The sequence below is a fragment of the Petromyzon marinus genome, chromosome 36, assembly GCF_048934315.1.
Source record: "Petromyzon marinus isolate PM22_M1 ecotype Great Lakes invasive population chromosome 36, UKy_Petmar_22M1.pri1.0, whole genome shotgun sequence".
NCBI lineage: Eukaryota > Metazoa > Chordata > Hyperoartia > Petromyzontiformes > Petromyzontidae > Petromyzon > Petromyzon marinus.
In genome coordinates, this window is record NC_133702.1 from 3,080,615 (window position 1) to 3,104,111 (window position 23,497).

General features: G+C 49.4%; 1 protein-coding gene across 1 annotated transcript in view; it reads left to right on the forward strand.

Annotated features, from left to right (window-relative positions):
• Positions 1-21,848, forward strand: part of LOC116949408 (metabotropic glutamate receptor 8-like) — a 290,056-nt gene extending 268,208 nt beyond the window's left edge. The window contains exon 13 of the mRNA XM_032966701.2: positions 20,666-21,848. Within this exon, the coding sequence (XP_032822592.2) occupies positions 20,666-20,721 (56 nt within the window). The 3' untranslated portion in view covers positions 20,722-21,848. The remainder of the gene's footprint in view (positions 1-20,665) is intronic.
• The last annotated feature ends 1,649 nt before the right edge of the window (positions 21,849-23,497 follow it).

Here is a 23,497-nt window from a genome sequence, read left to right on the forward strand (position 1 = left end):
CACTGTGACGTAACTGCTCCAGGTCACTGTGACGTAACTGTACTGGGTCACCGTGACGAAACTGCTCCAGGTAGCTGTGACGTAACTGCACCAGGTCGCTGTGACGTGACTGCTCCAGGTAGCTGTGACGTAACTGCACCAGGTCGCTGTGACGTAACTGTACCAGGTTGCTGTGATGTAACTGCCCCATGTCGCTGTGACGTAACTGTCCCAGGTCACTGTGACGTAACTGCACCAGGTCACTCTGACGTAACTGTCCCAGGTCACTGTGACGTAACTGCACCAGGTCACTGTGACGTAACTGTGCCAGGTCGCTGTGACGTAACTGTGCCAGGTCGCTGTGACGTAACTGTACCAGCTCGCTGTGACGTAACTGCTCCAGGTCGCTGTGACATAACTGTTCTAGGTTGCTGTGACGTAACTGCTCCAGGTCACTGTGACGTAACTGTGCCAGGTCGCTGTGACGTAACTGTACCAGGTCGCTGTGACGTAACTGCTCCAGGTCGCTATGAAGTAACTGTTGCAGGTTGCTGTGACGTAACTGCTCCAGGTCACTGTGACGTAACTGTGCCAGGTCGCTGTGACGTAACTGTACCAGGTCGCTGTGACGTAACTGCACCAGGTCGCTGTGACGTAACTGCTCCAGGTCGCTTTGACGTAACTGCACCAGGTCGCTATGACGTAACTGTTCCAGGTTGCTGTGACGTCACTGCTCCAGGTCACTGTGACGTAACTGTGCCAGGTCGCTATGACGTAACTGTTCCAGGTTGCTGTGACGTAATTGCTCCAGGTCACTGTGACGTAACTGTGCCAGGTCGCTGTGACGTAACTGCTCCAGGTCGCTGTGACGTAACTGTACTGGGTCGCTGTGACGTAACTGCTCCAGGTAGCTGTGACGTAACTGTGCCAGGTCGCTGTGACGTAACTGTACCAGGTAGCTGTGACGTAACTGCGCCAGGTCACTGTGACGTAACTGCTCCAGGTCACTGTGACGTAACTGTTCTGGGTCACTATGACGTAACTGCTTCAGGTAGCTGTGACGTAACTGCACCAGGTCGCTGTGATGTAACTGCTCCAGGTAGCTGTGACGTAACTGCACCAGGTCACTGTGACGTAACTGCTTCAGGTTGCTGTGACGTAACTGTTCCATGTTGCTGTGACGTAACTGCTCCAGGTCGCTGTGACGTAACTGCTTCAGGTTGCTGTGACGTAACTGCACCAGGTCGCTGTGACGTAACTGCACCAGGTCGCTATGACGTAACTGTTCCAGGTTGCTGTGACGTAACTGCTCCAGGTCACTGTGACGTAACTGTGCCAGGTCGCTGTGACGTAACTGTACCAGGTCGCTGTGACGTAACTGCTCCAGGTCGCTGTGACGTAACTGTACTGGGTCACTGTGACGTAACTGCTCCAGGTAGCTGTGACGTAACTGTGCCAGGTCGCTGTGACGTAACTGTACCAGGTAGCTGTGACGTAGCTGCGCCAGGTCACTGTGACGTAACTGCTCCAGGTCACTGTGACGTAACTGTACTGGGTCACCGTGACGAAACTGCTCCAGGTAGCTGTGACGTAACTGCACCAGGTCGCTGTGACGTGACTGCTCCAGGTAGCTGTGACGTAACTGCACCAGGTCGCTGTGACGTAACTGTACCAGGTTGCTGTGATGTAACTGCCCCATGTCGCTGTGACGTAACTGTCCCAGGTCACTGTGACGTAACTGCACCAGGTCACTCTGACGTAACTGTCCCAGGTCACTGTGACGTAACTGCACCAGGTCACTGTGATGTAACTGTGCCAGGTCGCTGTGACGTAACTGTGCCAGGTCGCTGTGACGTAACTGTACCAGCTCGCTGTGACGTAACTGCTCCAGGTCGCTGTGACATAACTGTTCTAGGTTGCTGTGACGTAACTGCTCCAGGTCACTGTGACGTAACTGTGCCAGGTCGCTGTGACGTAACTGTACCAGGTCGCTGTGACGTAACTGCTCCAGGTCGCTATGAAGTAACTGTTGCAGGTTGCTGTGACGTAACTGCTCCAGGTCACTGTGACGTAACTGTGCCAGGTCGCTGTGACGTAACTGTACCAGGTCGCTGTGACGTAACTGCACCAGGTCGCTGTGACGTAACTGCTCCAGGTCGCTTTGACGTAACTGCACCAGGTCGCTATGACGTAACTGTTCCAGGTTGCTGTGACGTCACTGCTCCAGGTCACTGTGACGTAACTGTGCCAGGTCGCTATGACGTAACTGTTCCAGGTTGCTGTGACGTAATTGCTCCAGGTCACTGTGACGTAACTGTGCCAGGTCGCTGTGACGTAACTGCTCCAGGTCGCTGTGACGTAACTGTACTGGGTCGCTGTGACGTAACTGCTCCAGGTAGCTGTGACGTAACTGTGCCAGGTCGCTGTGACGTAACTGTACCAGGTAGCTGTGACGTAACTGCGCCAGGTCACTGTGACGTAACTGCTCCAGGTCACTGTGACGTAACTGTTCTGGGTCACTATGACGTAACTGCCCCAGGTAGCTGTGACGTAACTGCACCAGGTCGCTGTGATGTAACTGCTCCAGGTAGCTGTGACGTAACTGCACCAGGTCACTGTGACGTAACTGCTTCAGGTTGCTGTGACGTAACTGTTCCATGTTGCTGTGACGTAACTGCTCCAGGTCACTGTGACGTAACTGTGCCAGGTCGCTGTGACGTAACTGTACCAGGTCGCTGTGACGTAACTGCTCCAGGTCGCTGTGACGTAACTGTACTGGGTCACTGTGACGTAACTGCTCCAGGTAGCTGTGACGTAACTGTGCCAGGTCGCTGTGACGTAACTGTACCAGGTAGCTGTGACGTAACTGCGCCAGGTCACTGTGACGTAACTGCTCCAGGTCACTGTGACGTAACTGTACTGGGTCACGGTGACGTAACTGCTCCAGGTAGCTGTGACGTAACTGCGCCAGGTCACTGTGACGTAACTGCTCCAGGTCACTGTGACGTAACTGTACTGGGTCACTATGACGTAACTGCTCCAGGTAGCTGTGACGTAACTGTGCCAGGTCGCTGTGACGTAACTGTACCAGGTAGCTGTGACGTAACTGCGCCAGGTCACTGTGAGGTAACTGCTCCAGGTCACTGTGACGTAACTGTACTGGGTCACCGTGACGTAACTGCTCCAGGTAGCTGTGACGTAACTGCTCCAGGTAGCTGTGACGTAACTGTGCCAGGTCGCTGTGACGTAACTGTACCAGGTAGCTGTGACGTAACTGCGCCAGGTCACTGTGACGTAACTGCTCCAGGTCACTGTGACGTAACTGTTCTGGGTCACTATGACGTAACTGCTCCAGGTAGCTGTGACGTAACTGCACCAGGTCGCTGTGATGTAACTGCTCCAGGTAGCTGTGACGTAACTGCACCAGGTTACTGTGACGTAACTGCTTCAGGTTGCTGTGACGTAACTGCACCAGGTCGCTGTGACGTAACTGCACCAGGTCGCTATGACGTAACTGTTCCAGGTTGCTGTGACGTAACTGCTCCAGGTCACTGTGATGTAACTGTGCCAGGTCGCTGTGACGTAACTGTACCAGGTCGCTGTGACGTAACTGCTCCAGGTCGCTGTGACGTAACTGTACTGGGTCACTGTGACGTAACTGCTCCAGGTAGCTGTGACGTAACTGTGCCAGGTCGCTGTGACGTAACTGTACCAGGTAGCTGTGACGTAACTGCGCCAGGTCACTGTGACGTAACTGCTCCAGGTCACTGTGACGTAACTGTACTGGGTCACCGTGACGTAACTGCTCCAGGTAGCTGTGACATAACTGCGCCAGGTCACTGTGACGTAACTGCTCCAGGTCACTGTGACGTAACTGTACTGGGTCACTATGACGTAACTGCTCCAGGTAGCTGTGACGTAACTGCACCAGGTCGCTGTGATGTAACTGCCCCAGGTCGCTGTGACGTAACTGCACCAGGTCACTGTGACGTAACTGTGCCAGGTCGCTGTCACGTAACTGTGCCAGGTCGCTGTGACGTAACTGTACCAGCTCGCTGTGACGTAACTGCTCCAGGTCGCTGTGACGTAACTGCTTCAGGTTGCTGTGACGTAACTGCACCAGGTCGCTATGACGTAACTGTTCCAGGTTGCTGTGATGTAACTGCTCCAGGTCACTGTGACGTAACTGTGCCAGGTCGCTGTGACGTAACTGTACCAGGTCGCTGTGACGTAACTGCTCCAGGTCGCTGTGACGTAACTGTACTGGGTCACTGTGACGTAACTGCTCCAGGTAGCTGTGACGTAACTGTGCCAGGTCGCTGTGACGTAACTGTACCAGGTAGCTGTGACGTAGCTGCGCCAGGTCACTGTGACGTAACTGCTCCAGGTCACTGTGACGTAACTGTACTGGGTCACCGTGACGTAACTGCTCCAGGTAGCTGTGACGTAACTGCACCAGGTCGCTGTGACGTGACTGCTCCAGGTAGCTGTGACGTAACTGTGCCAGGTCGCTGTGACGTAACTGTACCAGGTAGCTGTGACGTAACTGCGCCAGGTCACTGTGACGTAACTGCTCCAGGTCACTGTGACGTAACTGTACTGGGTCACCGTGACGTAACTGCTCCAGGTAGCTGTGACGTAACTGCGCCAGGTCACTGTGACGTAACTGCTCCAGGTCACTGTGACGTAACTGTACTGGGTCACTATGACGTAACTGCTCCAGGTAGCTGTGACGTAACTGTGCCAGGTCGCTGTGACGTAACTGTACCAGGTAGCTGTGACGTAACTGCGCCAGGTCACTGTGACGTAACTGCTCCAGGTCACTGTGACGTAACTGTACTGGGTCACCGTGACGTAACTGCTCCAGGTAGCTGTGACGTAACTGCTCCAGGTAGCTGTGACGTAACTGTGCCAGGTCGTTGTGACGTAACTGTACCAGGTAGCTGTGACGTAACTGCGCCAGGTCACTGTGACGTAACTGCTCCAGGTCACTGTGACGTAACTGTTCTGGGTCACTATGACGTAACTGCTCCAGGTAGCTGTGACGTAACTGCACCAGGTCGCTGTGATGTAACTGCTCGAGGTAGCTGTGACGTAACTGCACCAGGTCACTGTGACGTAACTGCTTCAGGTTGCTGTGACGTAACTGCACCAGGTCGCTGTGACGTAACTGCACCAGGTCGCTATGACGTAACTGTTCCAGGTTGCTGTGACGTAACTGCTCCAGGTCACTGTGACGTAACTGTGCCAGGTCGCTGTGACGTAACTGTACTGGGTCACTGTGACGTAACTGCTCCAGGTAGCTGTGACGTAACTGTACTGGGTCACCGTGACGTGACTGCTCCAGGTAGCTGTGACGTAACTGCACCAGGTCGCTGTGACGTAACTGTACCAGGTAGCTGTGACGTAACTGCGCCAGGTCACTGTGACGTAACTGCTCCAGGTCACTGTGACGTAACTGTACTGGGTCACCGTGACGTAACTGCTCCAGGTAGCTGTGACGTAACTGCGCCAGGTCACTGTGACGTAACTGCTCCAGGTAGCTGTGACGTAACTGCACCAGGTCGCTGTGACGTGACTGCTACAGGTAGCTGTGACGTAACTGCACCAGGTCGCTGTGACGTAACTGTACCAGGTTGCTGTGATGTAACTGCCCCATGTCGCTGTGACGTAACTGTCCCAGGTCACTGTGACGTAACTGCACCAGGTCACTCTGACGTAACTGTCCCAGGTCACTGTGACGTAACTGCACCAGGTCACTGTGACGTAACTGTGCCAGGTCGCTGTGACGTAACTGTGCCAGGTCGCTGTGACGTAACTGTACCAGCTCGCTGTGACGTAACTGCTCCAGGTCGCTGTGACGTAACTGTTCTAGGTTGCTGTGACGTAACTGCTCCAGGTCACTGTGACGTAACTGTGCCAGGTCGCTGTGACGTAACTGTACCAGGTCGCTGTGACGTAACTGCTCCAGGTCGCTATGAAGTAACTGTTCCAGGTTGCTGTGACGTAACTGCTCCAGGTCACTGTGACGTAACTCTGCCAGGTCGCTGTGACGTAACTGTACCAGGTCGCTGTGACGTAACTGCACCAGGTCGCTGTGACGTAACTGCTCCAGGTCGCTTTGACGTAACTGCACCAGGTCGCTATGACGTAACTGTTCCAGGTTGCTGTGACGTCACTGCTCCAGGTCACTGTGACGTAACTGTGCCAGGTCGCTATGACGTAACTGTTCCAGGTTGCTGTGACGTAACTGCTCCAGGTCACTGTGACGTAACTGTGCCAGGTCGCTGTGACGTAACTGCTCCAGGTCGCTGTGACGTAACTGTACTGGGTCGCTGTGACGTAACTGCTCCAGGTAGCTGTGACGTAACTGTGCCAGGTCGCTGTGACGTAACTGTACCAGGTAGCTGTGACGTAACTGCGCTAGGTCACTGTGACGTAACTGCTCCAGGTCACTGTGACGTAACTGTACTGGGTCACTATGACGTAACTGCTCCAGGTAGCTGTGACGTAACTGCACCAGGTCGCTGTGATGTAACTGCCCCAGGTCGCTGTGACGTAACTGCACCAGGTCACTGTGACGTAACTGTGCCAGGTCGCTGTGACGTAACTGTGCCAGGTCGCTGTGACGTAACTGTACCAGCTCGCTGTGACATAACTGCTCCAGGTCGCTGTGACGTAACTGCTTCAGGTTGCTGTGACGTAACTGCACCAGGTCGCTGTGACGTAACTGCACCAGGTCGCTATGACGTAACTGTTCCAGGTTGCTGTGACGTAACTGCTCCAGGTCACTGTGACGTAACTGTGCCAGGTCGCTGTGACGTAACTGTACCAGGTCGCTGTGACGTAACTGCTCCAGGTCGCTGTGACGTAACTGTACTGGGTCACTGTGACGTAACTGCTCCAGGTAGCTGTGACGTAACTGTGCCAGGTCGCTGGGACGTAACTGTACCAGGTAGCTGTGACGTAACTGCGCCAGGTCACTGTGACGTAACTGCTCCAGGTCACTGTGTCGTAACTGTACTGGGTCACCGTGACGTAACTGCTCCAGGTAGCTGTGACGTAACTGCACCAGGTCGCTGTGACGTGACTGCTCCAGGTAGCTGTGACGTAACTGCACCAGGTCGCTGTGACGTAACTGTACCAGGTTGCTGTGATGTAACTGCCCCATGTCGCTGTGACGTAACTGTCCCAGGTCACTGTGACGTAACTGCACCAGGTCACTGTGACGTAACTGTGCCAGGTCGCTGTGACGTAACTGTGCCAGGTCGCTGTGACGTAACTGTACCAGCTCGCTGTGACGTAACTGCTCCAGGTCGCTGTGACGTAACTGTTCTAGGTTGCTGTGACGTAACTGCTCCAGGTCACTGTGACGTAACTGTGCCAGGTCGCTGTGACGTAACTGTACCAGGTCGCTGTGATGTAACTGCTCCAGGTCGCTATGAAGTAACTGTTCCAGGTTGCTGTGACGTAACTGCTCCAGGTCACTGTGACGTAACTCTGCCAGGTCGCTGTGACGTAACTGTACCAGGTCGCTGTGACGTAACTGCACCAGGTCGCTGTGACGTAACTGCTCCAGGTCGCTTTGACGTAACTGCACCAGGTCGCTATGACGTAACTGTTCCAGGTTGCTGTGACGTCACTGCTCCAGGTCACTGTGACGTAACTGCTCCAGGTCGCTGTGACGTAACTGTACTGGGTCGCTGTGACGTAAATGCTCCAGGTAGCTGTGACGTAACTGTGCCAGGTCGCTGTGACGTAACTGTACCAGGTAGCTGTGACGTAACTGCGCCAGGTCACTGTGACGTAACTGCTCCAGGTCACTGTGACGTAACTGTACTGGGTCACTATGACGTAACTGCTCCAGGTCGCTGTGACGTAACTGTACTGGGTCGCTGTGACGTAACTGCTCCAGGTAGCTGTGACGTAACTGTGCCAGGTCGCTGTGACGTAACTGTACCAGGTAGCTGTGACGTAACTGCGCCAGGTCACTGTGACGTAACTGCTCCAGGTCACTGTGACGTAACTGTACTGGGTCACTATGACGTAACTGCTCCAGGTAGCTGTGACGTAACTGCACCAGGTCGCTGTGATGTAACTGCCCCAGGTCGCTGTGACCTAACTGCACCAGGTCACTGTGACGTAACTGTGCCAGGTCGCTGTGAGGTAACTGTGCCAGGTCGCTGTGACGTAACTGTACCAGCTCGCTGTGACGTAACTGCTCCAGGTCGCTGTGACGTAACTGCTTCAGGTTGCTGTGACGTAACTGCACCTGGTCGCTGTGACGTATCTGCACCAGGTCGCTATGACGTAACTGTTCCAGGTTGCTGTGACGTAACTGCTCCAGGTCACTGTGACGTAACTGTGCCAGGTCGCTGTGACGTAACTGTACCAGGTCGCTGTGACGTAACTGCTCCAGGTCGCTGTGACGTAACTGTACTGGGTCACTGTGACGTAACTGCTCCAGGTAGCTGTGACGTAACTGTGCCAGGTCGCTGTGACGTAACTGTACCAGGTAGCTGTGACGTAACTGCGCCAGGTCACTGTGACGTAACTGCTCCAGGTCACTGTGACGTAACTGTACTGGGTCACCGTGACATAACTGCTCCAGGTAGCTGTGACGTAACTGCACCAGGTCGCTGTGACGTGACTGCTCCAGGTAGCTGTGACGTAACTGCACCAGGTCGCTGTGACGTAACTGTACCAGGTTGCTGTGATGTAACTGCCCCATGTCGCTGTGACGTAACTGTCCCAGGTCACTGTGACGTAACTGCACCAGGTCACTCTGACGTAACTGTCCCAGGTCACTGTGACGTAACTGCACCAGGTCACTGTGACGTAACTGTGCCAGGTCGCTGTGACGTAACTGTGCCAGGTCGCTGTGACGTAACTGTACCAGCTCGCTGTGACGTAACTGCTCCAGGTCGCTGTGACGTAACTGTTCTAGGTTGCTGTGACGTAAATGCTCCAGGTCACTGTGACGTAACTGTGCCAGGTCGCTGTGACGTAACTGTACCAGGTCGCTGTGACGTAACTGCTCCAGGTCGCTGTGACGTAACTGTACCAGGTCGCTGTGACGTAACTGCACCAGGTCGCTGTGACGTAACTGCTCCAGGTCGCTTTGACGTAACTGCACCAGGTCGCTATGACGTAACTGTTCCAGGTTGCTGTGACGTCACTGCTCCAGGTCACTGTGACGTAACTGTGCCAGGTCGCTATGACGTAACTGTTCCAGGTCACTGTGACGTAACTGTGCCAGGTCGCTGTGACGTAACTGCTCCAGGTCGCTGTGACGTAACTGTACTGGGTCGCTGTGACGTAACTGTACTGGGTCACTATGACGTAACTGCTCCAGGTAGCTGTGACGTAACTGCACCAGGTCGCTGTGATGTAACTGCTCCAGGTAGCTGTGACGTAACTGCACCAGGTCACTGTGACGTAACTGTACCAGGTTGCTGTGATGTAACTGCCCCAGGTCGCTGTGACGTAACTGTCCCAGGTCACTGTGACGTAACTGTGCCAGGTCGCTGTGACGTAACTGTGCCAGGTCGCTGTGACGTAACTGTACCAGCTCGCTGTGACGTAACTGCTCCAGGTCGCTGTGACGTAACTGCTTCAGGTTGCTGTGACGTAACTGCACCAGGTCGCTGTGACGTAACTGCACCAGGTCGCTATGACGTAACTGTTCCAGGTTGCTGTGACGTAACTGCTCCAGGTCACTGTGACGTAACTGTGCCAGGTCGCTGTGACGTAACTGTACCAGGTCGCTGTGACGTAACTGCTCCAGGTCGCTGTGACGTAACTGTACTGGGTCACTGTGACGTAACTGCTCCAGGTAGCTGTGACGTAACTGTGCCAGGTCGCTGTGACGTAACTGTACCAGGTAGCTGTGACGTAACTGCGCCAGGTCACTGTGACGTAACTGCTCCAGGTCACTGTGACGTAACTGTACTGGGTCACCGTGACGTAACTGTTCCAGGTAGCTGTGACGTAACTGCACCAGGTCGCTGTGACGTGACTGCTCCAGGTAGCTGTGACGTAACTGCACCAGGTCGCTGTGACGTAACTGTACCAGGTTGCTGTGATGTAACTGCCCCATGTCGCTGTGACGTAACTGTCCCAGGTCACTGTGACGTAACTGCACCAGGTCACTCTGACGTAACTGTCCCAGGTCACTGTGACGTAACTGCACCAGGTCACTGTGACGTAACTGTGCCAGGTCGCTGTGACGTAACTGTGCCAGGTCGCTGTGACGTAACTGTACCAGCTCGCTGTGACGTAACTGCTCCAGGTCGCTGTGACGTAACTGCTCCAGGTTGCTGTGACGTAACTGCACCAGGTCGCTGTGACGTAACTGCACCAGGTTGCTGTGACGTAACTGCGCCAGGTCACTGTGATGTAAATGCTCCAGGTCACTGTGACGTAACTGTACTGGGTCACCGTGACGTAACTGCTCCAGGTAGCTGTGACGTAACTGCACCAGGTCGCTGTGACGTGACTGCTCCAGGTAGCTGTGACGTAACTGCACCAGGTCGCTGTGACGTAACTGTACCAGGTTGCTGTGATGTAACTGCCCCAGGTCGCTGTGACGTAACTGTCCCAGGTCACTGTGACGTAACTGCACCAGGTCACTCTGACGTAACTGTCCCAGGTCACTGTGACGTAACTGCACCAGGTCACTGTGACGTAACTGCTCCAGTTCGCTGTGACGTAACTGCTCCAGGTCGCTGTGACGTAACTGCACTGGGTCGCTGTGACGTAACTGCTCCAGTTCGCTGTGACGTAACTGCTCCAGGTCACTGTGACGTAACTGCTCTGGGTCGCTGTGACGTAACTGCACCTGGCCGCTGTGACGTAACTGCACCAGGTCGCTATGACGTAACTGTTCCAGGTTGCTGTGACGTTTCTGCTCCAGGTCACTGTGATGTAACTGTGCCAGGTCGCTGTGACGTAAATGTACCAGGTCGCTGTGACGTAACTGCACCAGGTCGCTGTGACGAAACTGCACCAGGTCGCTATGACGTAACTGTTCTAGGTTGCTGTGACGTAACTGCTCCAGGTCACTGTGACGTAACTGTGCCAGGTCGCTGTGACGTAACTGTACCAGGTCGCTGTGACGTAACTGCTCCAGGTCGCTATGAAGTAACTGTTCCAGGTTGCTGTGACGCAACTGCTCCAGGTCACTGTGACGTAACTGTGCCAGGTCGCTGTGACGTAACTGTACCAGGTCGCTGTGACATAACTGCACCAGGTCGCTGTGACGTAACTGCTCCAGGTCGCTTTGATGTAACTCCACCAGGTCGCTATGACGTAACAGTTCCAGGTTGCTGTGACGTCACTGCTCCAGGTCACTGTGACGTAACTGTGCCAGGTCGCTATGACGTAACTGTTCTAGGTTGCTGTGACGTAACTGTACTGGGTCACTGTGACGTAACTGTGCCAGGTCGCTGTGACGTAACTGTACCAGGTCGCTGTGACGTAACTGCTCCAGGTCGCTGTGACGTAACTGTACTGGGTCGCTGTGACGTAACTGCTCCAGGTAGCTGTGACGTAACTGTGCCAGGTCGCTGTGACGTAACTGTACCAGGTAGCTGTGACGTAACTGCGCCAGGTCACTGTGACGTAACTGCTCCAGGTCACTGTGACGTAACTGTACTGGGTCACTATGACGTAACTGCTCCCGGTAGCTGTGACGTAACTGCACCAGGTCGCTGTGATGTAACTGCTCCAGGTAGCTGTGACGTAACTGCACCAGGTCACTGACGTAACTGTACCAGGTTGCTGTGATGTAACTGCCCCAGGTCGCTGTGACGTAACTGTCCCAGGTCACTGTGACGTAACTGTGCCAGGTCGCTGTGACGTAACTGTGCCAGGTCGCTGTGACGTAACTGTACCAGCTCGCTGTGACGTAACTGCTCCAGGTCGCTGTGACGTAACTGTACCAGGTCGCTGTGACGTAACTGCTCCAGGTCGCTGTGACGTAACTGTACTGGGTCACTGTGACGTAACTGCTCCAGGTAGCTGTGACGTAACTGTGCCAGGTCGCTGTGACGTAACTGTACCAGGTAGCTGTGACGTAACTGCGCCAGGTCACTGTGACGTAACTCCTCCAAGTCACTGTGACGTAACTGTACTGGGTCACCGTGACGTAACTGCTCCAGGTAGCTGTCACGTAACTGCACCAGGTCGCTGTGACGTGACTGCTCCAGGTAGCTGTGCCGTAACTGCACCAGGTCGCTGTGACGTAACTGTACCAGGTTGCTGTGATGTAACTGCCCCAGGTCGCTGTGACGTAACTGTCCCAGGTCACTGTGACTTAACTGCACCAGGTCACTCTGACGTAACTGTCCCAGGTCACTGTGACGTAACTGCACCAGGTCACTGTGACGTAACTGTGCCAGGTCGCTGTGACGTAACTGTGCCAGGTCGCTGTGACGTAACTGTACCAGCTCGCTGTGACGTAACTGCTCCAGGTCGCTGTGACGTAACTGCTCCAGGTTGCTGTGACGTAACTGCACCAGGTCGCTATGACGTAACTGTTCCAGGTTGCTGTGACGTAACTGCACCAGGTCACTGTGACGTAACTGCTCCAGTTCGCTGTGACGTAACTGCTCCAGGTCGCTGTGACGTAACTGCACTGGGTCGCTGTGACGTAACTGCGCCAGTTCGCTGTGACGTAACTGCTCCAGGTCACTGTGACGTAACTGCTCTGGGTCGCTGTGACGTAACTGCACCAGGTCGCTGTGACGTAACTGCACCAGGTCGCTGTGACGTAACTGTGCCAGGTAGCTGTGACGTAACTGCTCCAGGTTGCTGTGACGTAATTGCACCAGGTCGCTGTGACGTAACTGCTCCAGGTCGCTGTGATGTAACTGCACCAGGTCGCTGTGACGTAACTGCGCCAGGTCGCTGTGATGTAACTGTGCCAGGTAGCTGTGACGTAACTGCTCCAGGTCGCTGTGACGTAACTGCACTGGGTCGCTGTGACGTAACTGTGTTAGGTCACTGTGACGTAACTGCTCTGGGTAGCTGTGACGTAACTGCGCCAGGTTGCCTCATCAACCGTTGCAGCTCATCAGCTGAGGCGCAGGCCATGCGCCTGCCAGTGTCGAGCTAGTAAGGAGAACAGCTAAGCCCCTTAATTATGGCAAGAATGCTTTGCCATTTGATGTACTCTGATACAGATAGCCTTCATTGATACAGCGGCACTGCTGTATTTTCGTGTTTTTTTTAAATTAAATATTGCCGATAAGGGGCCGTCCATAAATGACGTCACGCACCTGGGGGGGGGGGCATTTGCGACGATGTGTGACGAGGGGGGGGGGTTAAGAAATGTGACGTCACATCAAAATGCACAACTTTAAATAAATATAGACAACACGTTCTACTGAATTAAATATACCTTTTAATCAATGTTTTCTCCTACAACATCAGAGTGCAGCGCCACATTAAATACGCACTACAATGACAATAGTTTAAAGCGATTTGAAGCATGTCTTATTTTTTTAGGGGAGGGGGGCAGAGCTTTGTGACGTCATATTTGAGGGGGGGGTCTGACTTTTTGTGACGCCGTGTGACGACGGGGGGGGGGGGGCGTCCAAAATCGTCCAAAATCGTGTGACGTCATTTATGGACGGCCCCTAACCAGATGCCCTAATGTGTGTGCTGGCCACAAAGGGAGCAGTAACAATGAGTTGTGGTAAGTAAAGTTGGGTGAGAGTTAAGAGCCTTGAATTATTATATACAGCCGGAAAGACGTACGAGGGAAGGGAGTTTGAAATATACTCTAAAATAAACATGCTATAAGTTATTTGTCAATCTCCTACTGAACGTAGACCTCCATTTGCCATGTCGGTCATGAGGGGTAGTTTGATTCTCACCAAATTATAAACAAAGAGGAGAGATGTTCTGCCCTGCAGTGAGTTGGCTGAGCATGTAATGCATGAGAGTGTGTATGTATGTTGAACTTCTTTCGCACCACATGTAGCCAACCGTGATAATTGGAGTTGCGGGGGGAAGGACAACAAACCGAACACTAAAGGCAATTCTAAAGAAGTTTTTTTTTAATCTAGATGATTTGAAAGAGTATTGCTCCAGTGGCTTCCTAATATCGGAAGGAAGAGCGTTCCAGGCGGCCATAAAAGCACATCTGAAAGGCTGTGATGCAATAAACTATTTTGTTCGATGGTTTGCTTAAAGCTGCTGTGAATATTACCGGAGTTTGCGTGATGGTTGATGCTCCTTGACAAGATCAGCGCGTAGACCATTATCCTGGAAACACGCGGTGAAATCCACACAGTTCCCAACAATGTACCGAAAGTAGAAGAGAGACGTGGTGGCGATAAGCCAATGATGTGAAAGTGGCCGTACTCACAAGCAGTAGACGAGACAAAGGAGCCGCCAGAAGAATGGTGAAGGACTTCCTAAAATGTGTCAGCGTGTGTCGAATCACATATCAGCAGGGCAGGTTCATGCCGTATTATTTCATCCAGAACAGACATGTACAGAGAACTCCACCTTGAATTAAGTTGCCATCGTATGGGATGCGATTTAGAGGGGATGTGTGGAAGACTTGACGGTATGTGCCAAAGACTGCTTCCATTCATCAATGTGGTGCTTGGTCTGTCATTACATCTGGCTTGTGCATGCCCACAGCTGTCTAACTTTATCCACACTCATATGCTAACCCCTTTTGTGTTATATGTCTATGCACAAAACACATTTCATTCGCACTTTGGGTTAAAACAAATTACCAAATTGCTCTCTTGTTAGGCTAACCTAAATGCCATGTTGAAAAAAAAATACCTTTAAGAGCATGAAGCAATCCAAAGCAACTTTCACTCTGAAGTTAGTTAATTGAATATCGGACTGTTTGAACAGGTTTGCCTCTGATGGCTCTTTATTGGCAATGAGCCTGCATTGCTCACACTTCCGCCGATGTCCATTTGAAGCAAAGCAGAAACATTCTGAGCTGGAAAATCTATGTGAGGACATTCAGTGATTGGCAGGGAGAAAGTGGAGAGGCTACTCGATACGATACAATTTGCATTTATATCGTCTATAAATGCAAGCACATCTCAAGACGCTGTCCTAAAATATTTATGTACATTGTTATTTTATAGAGATAAGTAGCCTCAAGCAGATGTGAAAAAAGAAAGCCTCTGAGCCCTGAGCTAACAGCCCAGATGGCTGTGGGGAGTTCCAGATGATGGGGACAGCAGAGAAGGAGTGACCTCTCACTGAGAAACGGTTGACTTGGGACCTTGACAGAAAGCCTTGGTTGCTGGAGTTTAGAGAGGAGTAGAGTGAGATGAGAGGGGAGAGGTAGGAGAGTGCGTTGAGGGGTGTAGAGTGAGATGAGAGGGGAGAGGTTGGGTAATGTGTGGAGGGAAGTAGAGTGAGATGAGAAGGGAGAGGTGTGATAGTGTGTGGAAGGGAGTGGAGTGAGATGAGAGGGGAGAGGCAGGAGAGTGTGTGGAGGGGAATAGAGTGAGATGAGAGGGGAGAGGTTAGGTAGTGTGTGGAGGGGAGTAGAGTGAGATGAGAAGGGAGAGGTGTGGTAGTGTGTGGAGGGGAGTAGAGTGAGATGAGAGGGGAGAGGTTAGGTAGTGTGTGGAGGGGAGTAGAGTGAGATGAGAAGGGAGAGGTGTGGTAGTGTGTGGAGGGGAGTAGAGTGAGATGAGAGGGGAGAGGTGTGGTACTGCGTGGAGGGGAGTAGAGTGAGATGAGAGGGGAGAGGTGTGGTACTGCGTGGAGGGGAGTAGAGTGAGACCAGTAGGAAGAGTTCGGTAGGGGAGAGTCCACGGAGCATCAATAGAAGGTGTGGGGGAGGAGACAGGTTGTAAGTCACAAATACCAGCAAGGTTATAATCTACTTTCATTAAATAAAGCAATTAGCCCTTTGCTAATGTGTGTGCACATCAAATAAAAATTGTAAAATAAAGTTCGTCAAGAATATGGTCGTATACATAGACATTATTATTCAGTAGCCTATTTGATTTTACTGCAGCTTAAAATCATAAACCCTCTGTAATAGCCAATTCGCGAAGTATTGCTTCATTCCAAAGTCACCATGCTATCGCATTGTAATTATAATGCACATGCTGAATGTGATTATTGCGGGGCATAAAAATGTTATTTACATTAGAATACATGTAAACACTCGAATTTAGTTGACATTATTTTTTCATATATTTTCAAAAATATCGTTATTTACAGAGTATAAATGCACTTTGTAAATAACGATATTTTTGAAAATATATGAAAAAATAATGTCAACTAAACAAAAATGTTAATCGTCAAATCTGTGAACGTATACATGTGCATTCCGTAAAAAAAAATGAGTATAAATGCACTTATTTTTTTTTTACGGAATGCACATGTATACGTTCACAGATTTGACGATTAACATTTTTGCTAAGGCCATGCGGTGAATATATAAAAGTGGTAAAAACTCTACTTTGACAAGTGAGCAGCAGGGTGTCGCAGTGGGTAACCACGTGTGTGCTGCACAGCAAGAAGGGCCTGGGTTTGAGTACCGCATCGGGCACCCCTGATAACACGCATGAGCCGAGTCCAGCCAATGGGAGGCGATGCCACACAGTCAGCAACCAATGGGAAGCGTCGATCGTTGGGCATAACACACCTACGGTATATCATCATAATGTATCGCGACATATTACACGGACTCATTATGTCACTTTGTAGTACCTTTCTCCTTACGTAGCCAACCGTGCTAATTGGAGTCGTGGGGGAAGGACAACAAACTCAACAGAAAGAGCATTTCTTAAGAAATGAGTTTTCAATCTAGATCTAAAAGTGCATAGCTCCAGTAGCTTGTACGTTCTCAGCCTATTCTGCATGAGGCTATTCCGGGTTCTCTGGTGTCAAAGATCCCAATGCTGATACATTACCTAGAGTTTACTAAATTGGGATCACGCAGCAGCAGCAGCAACATGGCTCTCCGTATGCGAAAATCTGTCAGGATGCCTCCTTAAAAATTATTATTAAGACTCAGATGAGGCTCTCATGGGTAAACAATACACAAGGAGTCGTTGCTTACTCTTGTCTTGTGGTTCCGAGTTTGCCATGCACGCAGGGGGTGTATTGATTAATTGGAGTGTGAAAGTGATGCCAACTGCATAGTTGGCTTTTGCCCATCGCCCATGACCATGTTGCCGCTAGCAGCTGGCTGGCCGAGCATCGATAATGCAAGCCACTACCACTACATTCATATCAACATATATATTTTTCAAATAATGGTATATTCATTAAGACACCCATGGCCTATACAGTACATGCGTTCACGTTCTACAACATTAGTCTCACACCAGCACCACACTATGTGCGGTGGTATGTGAAGGCCAGAGGAGTGCATTGCTGATTCCCAGTATCACTAAAGTGCTATTATGGTCACAGTGTCCACTAAGTGGTGACATTTTACAGATGTGTGTGTGTATGTGTTTGGGTAGAAATAATGATTGCCAATGACGTCTGGCTCACGTCCAGCCTACAAAGCGTGAGAGTGCCCCATTTCTCTCTGTGCATATTGAAAATAGTCAAGGTGCAGCCCTCCAAATCGCTCTCGCAAACCACTGCTGGTGGGAAGGCCTCCATTTAGTGCAGTGGTTCTTAACCTTTACTCCAGCCTTGCACCCCTTTAATTAGAATACCCCCTCCTCCTCCTCCGCCTCTGATCTCTGCACCTGATTGTTTCAGTGATGACGTCATCTTGCTCTATCTAAGACCGGAAGCAGGTGGATTGCTTCACTATTTTGGCAAATCGCCCGATGATGCTGGTTGATGTAACTACCAGTGAAACGTCGTACTATTCAAATTGTAAATGTTGTGGATTAACTCTCCAACACACCGGTGGGCTGAAGTAGCAACTAATTGGCGCGTTCTTTACGTGACAAACCTTAATGGCCGTGTCGGGTGGTGGAGGATTGCGACACATTTATACTTCCGCGATCTAACCCAAAAAAAACTTTATTATTAATAATATGCGTCGTGAAAGCATACGTGTAAAGTAGTTGTACTTACGTGAGCATGCTTGATTTGATTTTTTTTATTTACCTCCTAAAATAATCTGGCCCTAAGGGGTGCGAGATGCCCTGGTGTAGAGCGATCTCCAGGGAGCCCCTTCCATGGCACATTTAATCTACACTCCGACGCTAGCCAGACGTGTTGGAAACTAAAAAAAAAACTATTGAAACTTATTTTATTTGATCAGGTGAGGCTCACTGAGCTATGTAGCTTCTTGTCAGAAGCGACCTGGGCCCCAAATGAAAGCCCAACGAGAAGTGGCTGGTCACGTGAGAATGCATTGCAGCCAAATACTCTAAAACGAGTGATGTTGATTCTAAATGTGGAGGGAAAAACCGGAGGGCCTCAATAAAATTCCACGCGACCACAGGGAGGACACGCAGACTCCAAAAATACAGCAGGCGTCAGGGTTGGGATCGAACCCATGACCCCTGCATACTAGGCGATGGAGTTAACAACTCGCCAGTACCAAAACCTTCCCTCAACACATCCGATCTGATGTTCGACTGCGGCGTTCCCATTGCCAGTGTTCTACTGAGTGGGCAGGGGTGGGGAAATGTAATAAAACGTGCACCATTGTTTCAACTGCCGCACCGGGAGTTGGAACTGGCGACCTCTGGATTGCACCATTACAGGTGGTGCATATTAACATAAACACATTTTTTAGAGGCACTTGTATTTGTATGGGATACGAGATGCCACATATGCAATCGGACATCTCTTTAGTAGGCTTCCAGCACTCAATTCAGACGACAAAGAGCTCTCAGTCGACATTGTTTAGGGTGCTGATACTTAAAACTCGGTGGTGGTCATATTTTACGACCTTTCTTTTACAAGTTGTGACCGTTTTTACATGAAATTGAAGCACTCCCATTAAAATCCATGAAACAAAGGCCATTACCAACTTGCTTGTGTGTGTGCACCAGCATTAACGAGCGATATGTAAAACTCACAAGTGAATGCATGATCGAGTGGGCATTCTTTTTAGTTGTAGATATTCTTCATGATTGAACACAGTAATTACTTCAGGGGATTTGGCTAGGTTAACATCTGGCGTAAAATTGCAAAGCTTCTGAATCATAATCAGAATAAGTATACGAGAGGAATGGTTCAGCGAACAGTAGTTGCAAAATGAAAGGAATTTTTTTTTACTAATATTGATGGAACAAATCAGATATTGGTTTTCTAAATATATTGCTACAGAAGGATGCTGCATCGAAACTGGACTGAAATAGTGACCAACGTAGAGATAAGTTCAAGGTTGCACGGAGAAGATCTGATGATGCGGGCAGTGATGAGAAGGAAACCGGCGCTATTTGGACGCATGTGTAGGAAAATTCAAGGTGTGTTGTTGTCGTTGTTGTTGTTCGCGAAACATGGAAGGAACCAGAAAGAGAGGAAGACCTAGCAGAGAAAAGCTTAACGACGACATCGCGAGAGAATGGTGCCAGTAAGATGTGCCCTACTGCTCGAGCATGTTGACACAAGGCAGAGGAAAGTGGAAAAAAAATGACGAAACGTGCAGTGGACACCTTCGCGATATCCTCCCGTGGTGGATCGTGATGACGATTGATGGAACAGAGGGGAGCGTTACAATACAACGCGAAGTGCATGTTTGATTGCAGCCGATGAAATGATGACTCAGTACGACCGCGTAGGTTTTCGCGGAGTTGCGCTGTCTAACTCTCAGATGTTTGATCGATTCGTGCCGCGTATTATTCATTGCGACGTCTGGAAGCTTTGCTTCCTGGGAAATTCCTGAAGAGGCTTGTTATCTTATATAGATTGTAAAGCGGACTTAGTCAAAGGCTGCTTTAAAATATATATTTTTTAATGTACAAAATATGATAGTGGTTGAAATAAAGAGGGGTTATTAAAAGTGGTGGTGTAGTTATGGTGAGAGTTATGAGGACAGGTGGGAGTGGTTAAGGAGTGGTTGGGGTAGTGATAGGGGTAGGGGTAGTGATAGGGCTTGGGGTAGTGATAGGGGTAGTGATAGTGGTTGGTGTAGTGATAGGGGTTGGGGTAGTGATAGTGGTTGGTGTAGTGATAGGGGTAGGGGTTGTGATAGGGGTTGGGGTCGTGATAGGGGTTGGGGTAGTGATAGGGTTTGGGGTAGTGATGGGGGTTAGGGTAGTGATAGGGGTTGGGGTAGTGATATGGGTTGGGGTAGTGATAGGAGTTGGGGTAGTTGGGATAGTGATAGGGGTTGGGGTAATGATAGGAGTTGTGGTAGTGATAAGGGTTGGGGTAGTGATAGGGGTTGGGGTAATGATAGGTTAGGGGTAGTGATAGGGGTTGGGGTAGCGATAGGGGTTGGGTAATGATAGGGCCTGGGGTAGTGATAGGGGTTGGGGTAGTGATAAGGGTTGGGGTTGTGATAGGGGTTGGGGTAGTGATAGGGGTTGGGGTAGTCATAGGGACTGGGGTAGGTTGGTCAGCAGGATAGGCAAGGGCTGGTCGTAGCTGATGAAGCAATACGTCGAAATCGCATCGGAGTGTGAATGATCACGCGATTATTTGAAACAACAAAGATGAATTTGTATATATATACATAATGATGATAGAACGTGCTGTTTTGAGTTGCTTTATTGGATTGCTTACGTGCGCGTGTGTTAAAACTATTTATTTTGGTTTCCAGTGGCACCGGCGAAGAAACCAACGACGTACATTAATTACAGCAACCACACTGGATAACGAGATGGGATTGTACATCTCTACGCAGCCACGGGGGCCCCCCTCCCAAAGTATGCTGTTTGCAATCTGCTACCGGCCCAATCGGCTGGTCTACAATCTGCAGCACAGCAGGCCACTGTGCCATGCAAAAATAAATAAATGTATAAAGAGGAAAAAAGAGAGAGAGAGAGGAAAGCGACTGCAAGAAAAGAAAAACACGGAATGATGGAAAAGACCAATTTGTACTGATGAAATGCCTTGACTTTTTTTTATGAAAGTAAAGACTTACTAACGTGCGTGTATATGTATAGGTATGTGTGTATATTCATGTATAAACACATACATGTCATGTATACATGCTCTATATATGGTTTTGTTCGGTTATTGAGAATGTTGCGTGATGCCTGACATGGTTTAAAATGATACGTTACGAAAAAAATATAAACGATTTAAAAATAATTTAAAGTGACATGAAACAAGGGCCTTGATGAATTAATATCCAGATTGTCAACAACTTTTTTCCAAAATGTATGATAGCAGAACAAACAAAAGTATTCCCTTTTTTATTATTAGATCATGTAGAGCGGAGGTTTAGTTTCAAGTTCAACTTATGTCTCCAAAGTGGCAAGACAACGATGAACAGGGCAGATCGATAAGAAGAATAAAAAAACAATTTTGAAGATAATCGTTAATCATCCAAAAGAAGGCATTTCAATATCTTTTTGAAAAAAAGTTACCGGATAATCATATTTTTTTCACGAAAAAAAATCAAGGTCTGCTGTCCTTTGTTATTATTGCCTGCTTTTGTTAACTTGGGCGCAACTGATAGTGTTAAATTGTGACCATCCTGCTTGAAGATGCTGTCTGTTTCAATCTTGTGGTTTTACATGTGGATTGCTTATTGGGCACTGACGTTTTTTTTGTCATTTGCCTTTGAAAGTGTTTGTCGGAGGCATGTGTCCATTCAGCCTTGCCACCACCCCATTATCGGCCCTCCTCCCTCAGACCCGTTGCAATTTCTGCCCCCTCTTTCACCCCCACCCCCCCCCCCCCGAGATCCAACTCCCTTATTTTCATGCCTCATTATGGACCACCAAACAAAATTATTGTTTTTATAAAATAACTCTTTAAATAAAAGTCCAAAGTTATATGTCTCACCCCCGACTCGTTATTATCGGTTCACAGATTTATCACCACCACGGGCATTGACAAACGCGGTTCGAAAGAATGCACTCACTCGTCACGAAATATATATATCGTGTCGACTTTTGGCAGGTTACATGCGTGCAGAAGGGCCCACAATTAGTGTCAGAGTGGCAAGCCAAGAGAGACTATGTGATGACAATTGAATCAAAGAGGGGAGCAGTTTCATCAGAAGCACATGCAGGAGTGAGATTGGTACCAAGGTTCAACGGACGTGAGGAGTTGAAGCCAGCATGACATCTCAAGAGTAGAGAATGAGAATGGATTGTAATAGCATTTCCTTTTATAATGTGTACATGTACATCCAGATATATTAAATGATATATCGAAAAATAAACAGTAACATGAAGTCATATTAAGGTAATTGTTTTTTAGGTTGAGATTATGCATTTCATGTCAGTATATTTCCCACAAAAATTATAATACAAGAATCCATGCTCATGAATATATTATCAACATATCTGATTACTCTTTGGTTCTTTCGGTAAAGTCATGTAGGTATAAAATAAAATAAATCACGACGTTCCCGGGCAAACACAAGCGTTCATCACCAGGTGGGAAAGCATGGTCTGCTGCTGAGGCAGAACCAAAGAGCATGGATTCCTGCAGTCACGAAAGCTTCAAATCAACATCTAATTGTATATACACACATGTTAACATTGCCACACTCGGGTGCCACTCAAGATGCAAGTTTGTTATTTGGAAGGTCACGTCTCCTGGTTGTGTTCATGTTCATGTTGTCTGTTAAACTGCAAGTTTAATCCCTAAATATTTACCGGTTGCTCAACGGAGTTGTGAAATGCAATTTGAGTTGAGCAATAGCGTCGGCTTAGACGCAGAATAAGGGCGGAACCTGAGCGGCCTGTTCATGTTAACTGATTAGAATGACATTTAAAGCTGTTGACATTCACACCAAAAGTTACAAATTGAGGCGAGGGTGAGAACGACGAAAACTGATAATTCAAATATAAGAGAAGATACTGCGTGTATATCAAGTGGTAAAATACTCTACAGAAATACAAACACTTTCACCACACTTTGTTTCCATCGCTTTGTTTAAACCCCCATGTCGTATGCCATGAAGATGTTCAAGCCCTCATGGCATCACAGCCGTCATTCGGCTCACAAACCGAACGAGGTTGTCATTGACTCGTGCAAGTCACTTTTCGCACGCTGCAGAAATGTAAGCATCGCAAAAAAAACCACGCACACTCCTTGGCAAAATATGACCAAAAAAAATCATTCAACACGCTGATATTTACTGTGTAAACAGAAACGGTTACACCTCCGTATGTTATTCCTGCTGATTTTTGTATATATTTTTTCTTTTTTACTGCCACTGATCAGCAAATGTGTCACAATATAATTGCATTTGTTTCACATAAATTTCACAACACACATTTTAAATGTCTTGTCTGTCGTGGATTCTGCTGGGCTATTACAGTTTGAAACTCATGAAATAGCCTTTCTTGGATTTATTTTTTTATTCATATTTCCCCTTTATCTATCTTTGTTTCTCGAGTCATCCCTTCCCTGAATTCATGCTGTTGTTTCGTCGAGGAATATGTGGGGTAGAATGATATCAGGAATTCAG